The sequence below is a fragment of the Sturnira hondurensis genome, unplaced genomic scaffold (assembly GCF_014824575.4).
Source record: "Sturnira hondurensis isolate 20B ecotype Veracruz unplaced genomic scaffold, ASM1482457v3 Scaffold0020119, whole genome shotgun sequence".
NCBI classification, from domain to species: domain Eukaryota; kingdom Metazoa; phylum Chordata; class Mammalia; order Chiroptera; family Phyllostomidae; genus Sturnira; species Sturnira hondurensis.
The window spans coordinates 4,407,205-4,419,699 of record NW_028092750.1 but is presented as its reverse complement, the minus strand read 5'-3'; the positions used below and the strand labels follow the sequence as shown (position 1 = coordinate 4,419,699).

The window sequence follows — 12,495 nt, the reverse complement described above, 5'->3', positions numbered from 1 at the left end:
GACTTGGTCCTGCTACAATTCCAGTACCAACCAGCCTTTCCTCTCTGTTCCTCCGTCTTTACTTAGACAGGAGAAGGGCTGTGAGTGAGAAATTGGAGAAGGGGGCACACAGGTAGGTAGGTGAGGAGGGAGCAAGGACCCCCTGAAGCCACATCGAAGCGAGGAGGGGCCCGGGCGTCCTCCCTTCCTGAAACACCCATTTCCAGGGGAGGATGACTTGGGAGAATGCTCCACACACCAATCACTTTGGGCCGTATAAACGGCCTCTTTGTACTCCACTGCTGCTATCAAATCCCTGCACATGCTCATGAGCCCCCAGGACCTCAGAAGGAACACTGTTCGGGACTTGGACAATGGTGTTGCCCTTTAAGTCCCGAAAGCCCCGTCTGCTTCCCAGCCTCCGCCTTCCGACGGAGAGAGGGCTGCCCCATCAGCCCGGTACTGGAGCCGATTGGCTCCCAAAAAGCTATGGGCGGAGCTGGGGAGTGATGGAATACAGCCGCATTGAGATCCTCAGAGCCATCTGAGGCTCCGCCCATTCCCCCCCCCCTCCGCAACCAGCTGGCCCCCTCAACCGGAGCGTTGAGGTGTAAAATGCGCAGGCGCTATTTCAATGCTCGGCCCCCAGCGGAAAGCACGCCCCTCCCCCAGTTCTTAAAGGGCCAGAAGTAGCTTCTATTGCTCCTGTCCTTCCGCACTTTGGGGGGGTGGGGTGCGCAGGCGCAGTGGGGAAGCTCTGGGGTGGGGGTAGTGGTCGCGTATCAAGTTGCTCCCTGTCCCGGCAGAAAAACCAGGGCGCCCAGGGTTCAGGCTCCAGCTTGCTCACCAGTGCCTCAGTTGGAGGAGAAAAGTTTGTGAATTAGGCCTCCAAGTTTTGGGGGACCTGGGCTTGCGGCGTGGGGTGACAGAAAGCTCTTTGGAGGTGAGTGGACCTCCCGGATCGCCTTGGGAGGCGCGAGTGGGATGGAACCGATTACATCTTTGTTGAGGCCCTGAGTCACTATGGGGACCACTCTCCAAAAAATTACAACGTTTATTAAGCTCTGCGGTGTCCCTGCTCAGCTATGTACAGACATGACTTCTTTTAGACCTTAGTTCCCCATTTTATTAATGAGGAAACAGGTTCAGAGCAATTAAGACATGTGCCCAAGTTCTTACAGCCTGTAAGTGCAAAGATTCCATCCCAGATAGTGACCCCAACACCAAGGCTTTTAAACAATGCCTGTTGTATGTGTCCTGGTGGTGGGGTGGAGTGGGCCTGCAAAGCAACTGGACTCTGATTTAATTTCCTGGTGGCGCTTGAGTTTACCCACCCTCACTGTGCAAGGCTGATTATGCAGTTGGTGCCCACTTAACAAGAGTTTTAATAATTATTGTTATCTCCCCTTTTGTTGCCTCCAGCTTCCCCCATGGAGTCCTCCCAGCCTGCAGAGGATCTCAGCCTGACTCAGCAGCCCCCCATCCTAGAATTTGGGGACCCTGAAGACCCCAGCGATGAGGCCCCAGATGGCTCAGACACAGTGGTGCTCAGTCTCTTTCCCTGCACCCCAGAGCCTGGGAATCCTGAACTGGATGCTGGTGCCTCATCACCTCAGGGTAGGTACTTGCCCTGGGCTCCAGCCTCTGAGATGCAGACTGTGGAATGTCAGGTCCCTGTGGAATGTCAGGTCCCGGATGTGGGCCTTTGTCTTTATGGCCCAGCACCTAGGACATACATATCTTCCAGCTCCACCCAGTGAAGGATTGCTTATTTGTTTTTATTGTGGTAAAATCCAGGTAACATAAAAGTTACCATTTTGACCATAATTGCATACAATTCTGTGGCAGTAAGTATATTCACAGTAGTGTGTAACCCCAACCTCTGTTTGTAATTTTAGGATATTGCCATTACCCTAAAAGGAAGCTTCACCTGGGCTACTCCTCAGGAACCTGGGGTGTGACTCCCACACAAGCAGCAGGACCCCAAAGCTATCAGTATCTCAGGAGACCCGATGGCCTTGCCCCATAATTTATTTAAGGTCTTTGGTGACAGGCAGGGCCCAGGCACCTACTCAGGGTACTCTGAGAATTGCATTTTTCTGAGGAGCAAGAGTCTCCAAATTCTTCAGGTTTTCAAATGACCTGTGATGTCTATGGGGACATACCCAGAGTGGGCAGTGAGTGGGTCCTGCAGCTTCCAGCTTCTCAGGGCTCAGCTCTAGTAGCATCAGTGGAGAGTGATGGGGGAGTGGCACTGTGTCTTTGGTAGCATGGTCTGTCTTGGAGACCCAGAACCCTTCCTCTCACTCCCACCAGGCAGCTCCCTGAAGCACTCCACAACCCTCACCAACCGGCAGCGGGGGAATGAGATCTCAGCCCTGCCAGCCACCCTGGACTGTGAGTGGTCCCTGTCTCCAACAGGGTGTGGGGTAGCAGGGTGGCTGGGCCGAGAGAAGCATCTTGGGACATGAAGTAAACTAAGGCACAGAACAGGGGTGGGACAGGTGAGAACACTGCCTCTCTCTGGCCCCAGCCCTATCCATACACCAGCTAGCAGCCCAAGGAGAACTGAGCCAACTGAAGGAGCATCTGAGGAAAGGTATGTGTCTACATCCATGCACTGGTATCCGTCCTTGTCTGACCTCATGTGCTGGTGTGTGCATGTGGGTGCTGTCAGGACCTGTGAGTATGCATGTCCTTGTCTACACATGTGTACAAGTGCAACCACTTGTGTGTATCCACGTGTCCCCCCATCTGACCTTAGCTCGCCCATGCGATCCCCACTCCCACAGCTTTGGGGATAGTGGGCAGGGGTGCAGCCCAGTGGTATCAACCCTTCCTGCCAGGCGACAACCTCATCAACAAGCCGGACGAGCGTGGCTTCACCCCCCTCATCTGGGCCTCTGCCTTTGGAGAAATTGAGACCGTCCGCTTCTTACTTGAGTGGGTGCGTCCCTGTCCAGCTGGGGGCTTCCAGGGACTTGAGGGTGGGCCAAGTCTCAGCTGCCATGGGAACCTCAGGATTCTCCTCCCATCACCATTCCCTCTATGCCCTCTCCTGTCACTGCCACCTCTGCTTCCCCCAGGGTGCTGACCCCCACATCCTGGCCAAGGAGCGAGAGAGTGCCCTGTCACTGGCCAGCACAGGTGGCTACACAGACATTGTGGGGCTGCTGCTCGAGCGTGATGTGGACATCAACATCTATGACTGGGTGAGGCACCACCTGCCAGCCCTGGGCTCCTTGCAGAGTACCAGGCCTGCTCTGCTAAGAACACAAGACAGGCTCATCCCCAAGCTTCACAGAGCTCTTAGTTTTTTTAGGGGATAGTGAGGATCTCAATACATAAACAGTCAGCTGAGATGTAGCTATGATGGCAGGTGCATAGGCAGCTGCAGGAGCAGAGGTAGTCTGCACAACCAAGGGAGGTCAGGGAGGACTACCTGGAAGAGGAACATCTAAGTTGAGTCCCAAAGGAGGAGCTAGACAGGCCAGGTGACAAAAGGAACCACATTCAATTGGAGTGTGCTGGATGATATGAGATTCCAGTAGAGTGATGACTGCTCCTGGCCCTGACAGAATGGAGGGACACCACTGCTGTATGCCGTGCGTGGGAACCATGTGAAGTGTGTGGAGGCCTTGCTGGGTGAGTGGAATTAGAGGCTGGTCCTGGGGGCCCAGAGCCCTAGCTGGCACTGCAGGAATCCTGAGGGGTCTGGCCTCGGGGACCTTGGAGGTGGGGGTTCTGTTGGCCATATTCTCTGGAGAACAGACTCTTGTCCAAGGCCACACCTGCAACTGGTAGACCTGGGGCTGCATTATTGGTGGTCACTAGATGTCCAGAGTCTGTGCCCCATTCTGGGCTTCCAGTCCCCCCTTGCAGAACCTGCTCTGTTTTGTAGCCCGGGGAGCTGATCTCACCACTGAGGCTGACTCTGGCTACACCCCTATGGACCTCGCCGTGGCTCTGGGATACCGGAAAGGTTAGCCTGAGACATGTGGCAGTCAGTGACAGTTTGCTGTAGGTGAGGTAACCACACAGGGTACACAGGGCATCCCTCTTGGATGTCACATGCTGGCAACAGGAGTTTCTGTTAGCAAACATTGAGTGCCCCTGTGTACCTGGCCTGGGTATGTGCTAGGCCTGGTTCTCTGAGGGCTACCCATGAGCTGGGGGTGGAAACCAATGTGTATCCGTGACTGGTGTCATGATGGGGGACACTCAGGCATTGAGAGGCCCAAAGGAGACCCTGGCCCTACCTCAGGATGGATGGTAATGAGGGAGGGCTTCCTGAGGACCCAAAGGAAGGATGGTCCAGGCTGGAGGAATAGCACATGCAGAGGCCTGGCTGAGTGAGGACACCTAGAGGAAGGGGGCCTGGCCACAGGGCTTTGAGGCCACCCTCTCTGAGGCAGGAGATGGGTGTAAACAGAGATCCCAGTTTGATTCCCCCCTTCTCCCTTCACTTCACCACCCATGAAACAGGGTTATCATAATAGAACCAACCCCCTGGGGTTGTGGAAGGAATTGAGGTCTTGGGAAATATCCCCTTTGCTTCAAGGAGTCCTCTGTTTGGGACATCAATCCTCATAGCCCTTCTTGTCCTTTTGTAAATTCCATAATCCACCAATAACTGAAATGCCTCCAAAAATACATTTTTATAAACTTGGGGGAAACCGAGGTTCTGGGAATAGGGGCCTCCATCTTCCCAGCTGTGTACCAGGAGGGGTGTGGATTTACCCATGTATGAAATGGGTCCTCCATCCATGTCCCAATGCAGAGAGGCCTCAGAGGGGAGGGTGCAGTTCTCAGGGCAGGACCCCTCTGGCTCAACCCATGAAGGGAGGTGCAGGTGGGTCTGGTGCCTCTGCAGCCCCAATTCCATTCATGGCCCTCCTTTTCCTTGTCCTCTTTCCAGTGCAACAGGTGATTGAGAACCACATCCTCAAACTCTTCCAAAGTAACCTGGTGCCCGATGACCCTGAGTGAACACTGTCACCTGTCCCCCAGGGACTCAGACACTCAGGGAACAAGAGGGTTAACCCAGAGTTGGGCGAACCCAGAACTGGCTTCAAAGGCAGCTCCAGGACAGACGGGAGGGGGTCCTTGCCAGGAGAAATCAATAAACCTGTGCAGAACTTGACTTTGCTGTGCTTCTATGATGAGGGTTTCCTGGAGGGGGTGGCTGCCCCCTGGCTTCATATCTTCTCCCCCAGCACTCGCAAGTGGTAGATAACCACACGGCCAAAAAAGTCACTGGCATCCTCAAATGTTACCTTTAGCTGGTCCACCTCAGCAGCTGGCACAGGGAAGGTGTGAGCACAGCAGTCAAGGAAAATAGGTGGTTTGTCGTAAGACTGTCTGCCAAGCCCCACCCAGTCCCAGCTCAGACACCAAGCTTTGGGCCCCTTTGAGACTCACAGAGCAGGTTACCATTAGTCCACTTCACAGATGAAGTAAGGCAGGCCTAGAGGCCACTTGCTCAAGCTCATATGCAGGGCCTGAAGCTTTCAGAGGCATAGACCACCCCCACTCCAGAGGCCAGGGCAGGATATCTGAATTGAGTTGTTGTCCTCAGGGTAGAAGTCTACAATCTTACTGAGAGCCTCATTCTCCCGAGAACCTGCAGCAGGGAAAGGAGCAGACTGTGAAGCCTTGTTGCCTCACCTCCCCACCCCCTGCCCCTGTACCAGGACCTTCCAGTACCTTCCAGGCAGCCCCGGCGACTGGAGAAGCCCCCCTGGAACTGGATTTGCAGCTGGGAGACACGGATGCGCTGAGGAAACTCTAGTAGCACCCATTGGAAGGGGCCCTGGAAGCGGACAGAGAAACAGCCGCCTGGTCACTCTAGGCTGAAGGCAATACTAATGCATTCTTTCAAAGAGTCTATTGGCGGTGGAAGGATTCAGCACATGGTCCCTCCTGACCAACCCGACTGAGCCCAGCTGTGGTGCTCTGTGGTTCTCAAGGCACCCTGGACCCCTGAATCTGATGTACACGATGGGTAGAGGGTCCAGGGAGGTTCCTCACCTGGTCCGAGTTCCAACACGTCTCCTCGTTCTGGTCGAACAGGTGCTTCTTTCCAAACTGTCGCGTGTTGCGATTCAGCACCGAACTCACCCTGGAGGGACCAGAACCACCGGTAGGAGAGGGACTGAACCAAGCACCGACTCCACAAACCCAGATCTCTGTCCACCAACAGCTCAAACCCCAAGACGAGGAGGGTACTGCCACTGCCCGCCCCCACCGCCCCGGGCCCTCACCTGCTCACTGTGTCTGCACAAACCAAAGAGTGGGTCATTTCAGCTCCACAAGATGTCACGGCTCAGAGCTGCGCTCCAAGGCAGCCAAAACAGCCAAACTCAGTCCTCTGCGTTTGAACGTCCTCACCTGAAACACCGAACAGGAACCGTCACCGCCCCACCCACTCCAGTCCTAAATATCCCCTAGATTAACCCCTTGCCGGAAAATTGGGGGTTTCGGAGAAACTGCCAATGACCAGAGGCCAGGTGTCTTGTGCGTGTCGGGCGGTCGTCTCGGATCCGAGCCTCAGTTTCTCCGGGAAAGGAGAACCAAAATGTAGACCCGGAACCGCGTGGACACATTGCGCAGAAGCAACGTTACTCAGGCTGCGTCGTTCCCGGGGCGGGGTTTGAACTGGGCCTCGCCCCTCAGTGCCCGCCTCTTAAAGGGCCCTAGTCCAGTGTTTGACTTAAGAAGGCTGGTACCTAAAAGCAAGGATTTGTGGCCCTGGTCGGGTTTACTCAGTTAGAGTGTCTTCCAGTCCTTCAGCAGGTTGCGAGTTCAATGCTGACTGTTGTCGCGCAGTAGATTGAGCGCTGGACTGAGAACCGAAAGACCACAATTCAATTCCAGCTCAGGGCACATGCCTAGGTTGCCGGCCAGGTCCCTGGTTGGAGACATGAGAAAAGCAACCCATTGATGTTTTGCTGTTTCTCTCCCTCTCTATTTCCCTCCCTTCCCCTCTCTCTCACCAAAAAAAGGTGAACATGGGAGGGGACTGATGGATGTTTACAAGGAGTCTTCATCAGTCTTGTGTGGCCCAACCTTCAAACCTGTCTTTCCAGTAAATGCTGCCTGGGGGTGGGGGTGGGGCTTTTTGGAGGAGGGGGGCTTGTGAAATGGGTTTTGAAAGATGAACAGGAGTTTGCCAAACCGGGTTAGAGAAAGTCTCAGATACCAGGCTAGAGATCTGGTTCACTGATTCACACTAAACAACTCCTGACACTCTCTACCGCCCAGCCCTGTGTTGCGTGGTACTGCGGACTTCGAGAGGCCTCAGTTCTAACCCCACACGTGATGAGCCCCCGATCTGGGTAATACAGAGCTGTACACACCCACTCCTAGCCCCCACAGGGCCAGGGCAGAGCCAGGGAGATAGTGCCTGTGTAACTGGTGTAGGAGGGCTTCCTGGGAGAGGAGACATTGTGGCTGCATCAGGGTGAGAACAATCTGGGGCTTTATGGGGTCCAACCAGGGAAAACAGCATAACCAAAAGCCTGATTGGGTGAAAGACCATGAATTTGAATAAAATATGTGGAGCCAGATCCTCCTGAGCCTGGAGCGGTCACGGAAAGTGTTGGAGAAAGGGCAGGACACCATCCGATCTGCATGAATGGAGGGTTCTGAGACAGATCAGCCACTGCCAGGAGGCTGTGGTTCCTGGCTTCCACTGAATGGTCCAGGACCCAGCCCCTTTCTTCAAGGGCTGAGGGAATGGTCCTCCTGGCACCCTACTAGTATCTGCCCAAGCCTGCTCTAAGAGGCAGTGCTGGCTGGGAAACTGGGACACCAGCGGAAGAGCTGCCCCATCAGCCCCTGCCTGCCAGAACTGCCTGCATTCAGTCATGACCTGGTGCCATCCAGACCTGGCTCTGCTGGTCTCAGGATCAGGGATGGACATGGCAGAAAACACTTCCAATTCACCAGAGGAAGTTAGGAAGAGCACGGACCCCAGAGGACCCAGATACAGTTTAAATCCTGGCTGGGCCACTCACTGTGTGATCATGGACAACCATGTGAGCATCTGAGTGTTATTTTAAATCTGTGAACTAGAGGGAATTCTATTTCTAGAACTGCTGGAGAATTTCGTGGGCTCTTTAGGATGACACATGACAACAGTGTTGACCTTTGTGAAGAGCTCACCCCGTGTTTAACTTGAAGCCACGTTTTGTCTCCATCCACTGGCTTATTAAAATGGCTGTGCTGGTCTGTGTTACCTACGTTTTACAGCTGACCGTACAGCCACTTGGGCCAAGGTCCCCCAGAGAGGATATGCTTGTCCCAGGGCCCTCCACATCGCTCTTAGCCTTGGCATGGAGCCACCTTGCCCACTGGGATGAAGCCAGCTCATATCCTTTTCCCACCTCCTCACCCCACTGGCGCCTGGGCATGAAAGAGCCTCCTGTTTCTCCAAGGAATTACCAGCTGTAAGCTCCCATCAGGGCAGCCAAAAGTGATCCATTCATTTGCCTGAGTGAGGAGAGACTGGGCACTCCCTCCCCCTCCCCCTAGGGATGGAGTGGAGGGTACTCTAGAAGAATAAGAAGCTGCAATTCTGGTTCACTCAGGGAAACTGTGGCACAGAAAAACAAAATCATTTGGCTAAGGTCACCTAAGGGGACCAGGATTCAAACTGCGGTCTGACTCTGGAGCTCCTTTCACTGGGCTGAGTTCTACATTTTTTCAGGAGAGGAAATGGAGGCTCAGAGAAAATCAGGGATTTGCTGAAGTCACACAGCAAGTACGGGTCAGCAGGCACTCTCTGGGAAGGCAGCCCCACTCACAGCAGAAAACAGGTTGTACTTCCCATGAGTTTGTCATCCTGGAGCAGGGCAGGGAAAGAAGCTTAAGTAGCTTTGAGCCTCAGTTTCCCCTGGGGAATAGGTTGTCCCAAGGCCCCAACCTGGAGAGTCTTCAAGGGTGAGTGTGATGGGGTCCCCTGGCCAGCAGCCCTCTAGGGACAGATCTGGGTCTAATTTATTCACTGGGTCCTGCCTGGGGCCAGCAGGGCTGGCTCAGAATAGATGGATACTCCCTCGGTGCCAGCTGGACTTGTCATTCCTGGCAGGATGTGAGCCTGGGAGTCTGGGTAAGTGGGGGTAACAGTGGGAGTGGGAGGGTGGCCGAGCATGAAGGGACTGAGGTGACCTCATGTGGGAACACCCTGGCCATGACTAGGTGTGTTGAGTGGTGAGCGTGAGTGGCTTCGCTGAGTGGCCCTGGGAAGATCGTGTGTCCCCATGCTGGTGATGTGGTGCCAGATGATCGTGACTGGGTGCTGGCTATCTAAATGTGCCCATGTCTGCACACATGGGTGGGTGTGAACAACATGGGGCGAATGTGGGCTGTTTGTGGCAGCCAGGAAGGCTGAGGTACAGGGGTGTGTGGACAGCAGTAGGTGTTTAGATGCGAGGGGACTCTAGGTGGGGCCGGACTCACAGCTGTGATTTTTGCAGCAGGTGTAGCTTGTGTATGGCAATGAGAGGTTGTCTGTAGTCTGTTTGGCTTATATGTCCTCTTGCCAGGTGTGGTCGCATACGAGCCCCCTTTGCAGTCACTGTGTGTCTAGGATGTGACTGTGTGTCATGCTTGTTTGTGACATTGTATAATACAGCTATAAATTTCCCCCTGACTGGTGTGGCTCAGTCCTGCAAGATGAGGGGTAGCCAGTTCGATTTCTTGTCAGGGCACGTACCTGGGTTGCAGGCCAAGCACCTAGTTGGGGGCGTATGAGAGGCAACCAACTGATGTTTCTCTCCCTCTATTTCTACCTCCCTTTCCCTCTTTCTAGAAATAAATAAATAAAAATTTTTTAAAAACCTAGATGTAAGTCTGGTTGCATGTGCTGTGTCTGTGTGTCACCTTGGGTATATTGAAAGGTGCTTGGGGGACACTGTCCTCCTCTGAGACCCAGCTCTTCTGGAGAATCCAGCCTGCTCTGGCCCATCAGCCCCTTTCCCTTGCTCCCTCCACCCACTCACAGCAGTCCCTGGCCTGGGGCCCCTGTGCAGAGCAGGGACAGAGAAAGGCACTCAGAGCTTGGGGGTGGCTCACCCAATCCCAGTGCAGGTCTATAAATAAAATAGCTCTTTGAGCCCAGCAGATTCCCAGGCAAGGTTGCCTCATTTAAGCCCTCAGCAACAGCCCACCCCTGGGCCCCTGGCCAGCCCCTCTAAGCTCAGCCCTGGCACTAGTCAGGAGGCCCAGGGGGTGGGGAGAAAATGAAGTGGAGGGGTGGGGGGACTTGCGGTGGGAGTTGTCTTGGCTCTGAGGCCACAGACCTGGGCACCCCCTTGACCCATACTGTGGGTCCCCCCGAGCCTCAGTTTCCCCAGCTGGAAAGTGGGCAGCAGCATGATAGCAGCCCCCATCTTGTGCATTTCTTTCCACTCTCATTCACCTAGCCATCCTGTATGGTGAGGACTCTTAATTACCCCCATTTCAGACAGGAAAGCTGAGGCACAGGAAAACAAAGTGGCTGGCCCAGAGTTAGTCACTCTGTTAAGAGAGGTGGAAAGGGGTTTGAATGCTGGACTTGTGGAGGCCACGCTCCCGGCTTCTATGCATGTCACACAACCACACCCAGGCCCCAGAACCAGCCTGGGGGATCCCTGACCTCTGTCCCTCCTCTGGGATGAAGAGTCAGAGAGTAAACATAGCTCCCCAGTGTGCTGCACTGGCCCTGGGGCCACTGCTCACCCACCTACAGACCAACAGGCTGGATCCACACACAGGAACTGACACATTTGTGTGGACTTGCTTCCCTGGGGTCTTCCCTCATCCTCCACTCATTCCCACTCCCTCTTTGGTAGTTTTGCTGAAAGGATTAGCATGTCCCCTGTTTGTCCCCCCACCAGACTGAGAGCCACCCTCAGAGATACGCAAACACACACACCACACACACACACGTAGGACCCTTGGTGGACTTAAAGACCCTCTGCCCCATGCAACCTATTGTCAGCCTTGAGCAACTGGGACTGTGGGAAGGAAGAGGGGCAGCGGCTGACTGCTCTAAGCTCTTGCCCCCTCTCATTTCCATTTGTCATTCTGGTAAAATACACAGAACATAAAATTTACCATTTTAAACTGTACGATCCAGTGGCTTTAAGTATATTCACATTATTGTGCAATCATCACCTCTGTCTAGTTCTAGAACATTTTCAGACCTTGTACCCATTAGCAGTCACTCCCCATTCCCTCTGCTCCCAGGCCCCTGGTAACTATCAATCTACTTTCTGTCCCTATGGATTTGTCTGTTCTGGACATTTCATATAAATGGGGTCATAAAATATGTGACCTGCTGGATGTCATTTCTCTCACTCAGCATGATGTTGTCAAGGTTCATGCACATTGCAATGTGTGTCGAACCTTCATTTCTTTTTATAGCTGAGCGATATTCCATTGCATGGATGTAGGCTTTTTAAGATTGGGATCTTAGCCCTGGCTGGTGTAGCTCAGTGGATTGAGCACGGGCCTGCGAACCACACGATCGCGGTTCGATTCCCAGTCAGGGCACATGACTGGGTTGCAGGCCAGTTCCTGGCAGGGGACACACCAGAGGCAACCCTACATTGATATTTCTCTCCCTCTCTCCTTCCCTTCCCCTCTAAAGATAAATAAATAAAAGATATTTTAAAAAAAGATTGGGATCTTTCTGCAAAGACACACACATGCCACCTGCTCAAAGTGAAAGTATTCCTGTAACAACAGTACCTGGTCCACAGGAGGCGCTCCATAAATGTTGGTTGGACAAAGGAATGTATTAATGGTACACTCTGGCTGGAGCTAGTGACAAAAGCTCTGGGGAGTGACACCCCTGGGCTCCCACCTTGTGAGCCTCTCTCCCTCTCTTTTAAAATAAATTTTACTTATTTATTTTTAGACAGAGGGGAAGGAAGGGAGAAAGAGAGGGAGAGAAACATTGATGTGAGCGAGATGAGAAACATTAATGGTTGCCTCTCCAACATGCACCCACCTGGGACAAAACTGGCAACCCAAGCATGTGCCTTGACCTGGGATTTGATCTCGACCTCTTGCTTTGTAGGAGGATGCACAACTGAGCCACACAGGTCAGGGCCTACCTTGGGAGTCTCTTATCAGCTGTGGAACCGAGGGATCTTCCCATTCTCTGAGTCTCATCTGTCTCTCTAAAAATAGGATGAAACAATAACTAGTCAAAATTGCTCCAAGTGTGAGCCCTGGAGAGTGAGCTGGACCAGGTTTGGAGTTCCAGCTCTGTCCTTCCCCTCCACCTGACCTTGGGAGCAACTTTGTCTCCCTGGGCTCAGTTTCCCCATCTGTATGATGGGGCAGGCCCACCAAGGAATGTCTGGGGACATTTAACGTGGCTCCTGGGGAGAAGTGAATGAGAGTAAGTATGGTGCAATTTCCCCCTGGGTAGGGCAGTGGTCGAAGGAGTGGAGAGGGTGCTTTAGGCAGAAGGGGCCCCTCCCTTTCGTTGCCAGCGACCGCGGGCTGGTTTGGGCGCATGCG

General features: G+C 53.7%; 2 protein-coding genes across 5 annotated transcripts; one reads left to right on the top strand and one right to left on the bottom strand.

Annotated features, from left to right (window-relative positions):
• Nucleotides 1-24: 24 nt before the first annotated feature.
• Nucleotides 25-5,122, top strand: RFXANK (regulatory factor X associated ankyrin containing protein). Of its 3 annotated transcripts, XM_037029043.1 has the most exons (10): nt 25-112; nt 786-922; nt 1,402-1,596; nt 2,296-2,376; nt 2,513-2,578; nt 2,772-2,926; nt 3,066-3,191; nt 3,558-3,624; nt 3,881-3,961; nt 4,898-5,122. In XM_037029043.1, exons 3-10 carry the CDS (start codon nt 1,410-1,412, stop codon nt 4,966-4,968), a joined length of 834 nt encoding a protein of 277 aa, XP_036884938.1. In that variant the 5' UTR covers nt 25-112; nt 786-922; nt 1,402-1,409; the 3' UTR covers nt 4,969-5,122. The 3 variants fall into 3 exon arrangements, with proteins under 3 accessions (XP_036884938.1, XP_036884939.1, XP_036884940.1); XM_037029044.1 differs by lacking the exon at nt 786-922 and having other exon boundaries at nt 33-112; XM_037029045.1 differs by lacking the exon at nt 25-112 and having other exon boundaries at nt 719-922; nt 2,826-2,926.
• On the bottom strand, nt 4,327-6,599 carry NR2C2AP (nuclear receptor 2C2 associated protein). 2 transcript variants are annotated; one of them, XM_037029047.1, is made up of 6 exons: nt 6,479-6,599; nt 6,243-6,369; nt 6,010-6,100; nt 5,686-5,791; nt 5,535-5,602; nt 4,327-5,294 (listed from the first exon to the last, which is right to left on the bottom strand). In XM_037029047.1, the coding sequence occupies exons 2-6, from the start codon at nt 6,278-6,280 to the stop codon at nt 5,178-5,180; spliced, it is 420 nt and encodes a 139-aa protein (XP_036884942.1). In that variant the 5' UTR covers nt 6,281-6,369; nt 6,479-6,599; the 3' UTR covers nt 4,327-5,177. The 2 variants fall into 2 exon arrangements, with proteins under 2 accessions (XP_036884942.1, XP_036884941.1); XM_037029046.1 differs by having other exon boundaries at nt 6,243-6,599.
• Nucleotides 6,600-12,495: the final 5,896 nt, after the last annotated feature.

Bases quoted from the DNA above. Each gene is read 5' to 3' on its own strand.
- RFXANK (XM_037029043.1), top strand. From the start codon at position 1,410: ATGGAGTCCTCCCAGCCTGCAGAGGATCTCAGCCTGACTCAGCAGCCC. The intron at 2,377-2,512 runs GTGAGTGGTCCC...CTCTGGCCCCAG, and splicing joins CCTGCCAGCCACCCTGGACT to CCCTATCCATACACCAGCTA. The intron at 2,927-3,065 runs GTGCGTCCCTGT...TGCTTCCCCCAG, and splicing joins TCCGCTTCTTACTTGAGTGG to GGTGCTGACCCCCACATCCT.
- NR2C2AP (XM_037029046.1), bottom strand. From the start codon at position 6,280: ATGACCCACTCTTTGGTTTGTGCAGACACAGTGAGCAG. The intron at 5,603-5,685 runs GTACTGGAAGGT...TCCCTGCTGCAG, and splicing joins TCGCCGGGGCTGCCTGGAAG to GTTCTCGGGAGAATGAGGCT. The intron at 5,295-5,534 runs ATATCCTGCCCT...TGCTGTGCTCAC, and splicing joins AGGACAACAACTCAATTCAG to ACCTTCCCTGTGCCAGCTGC.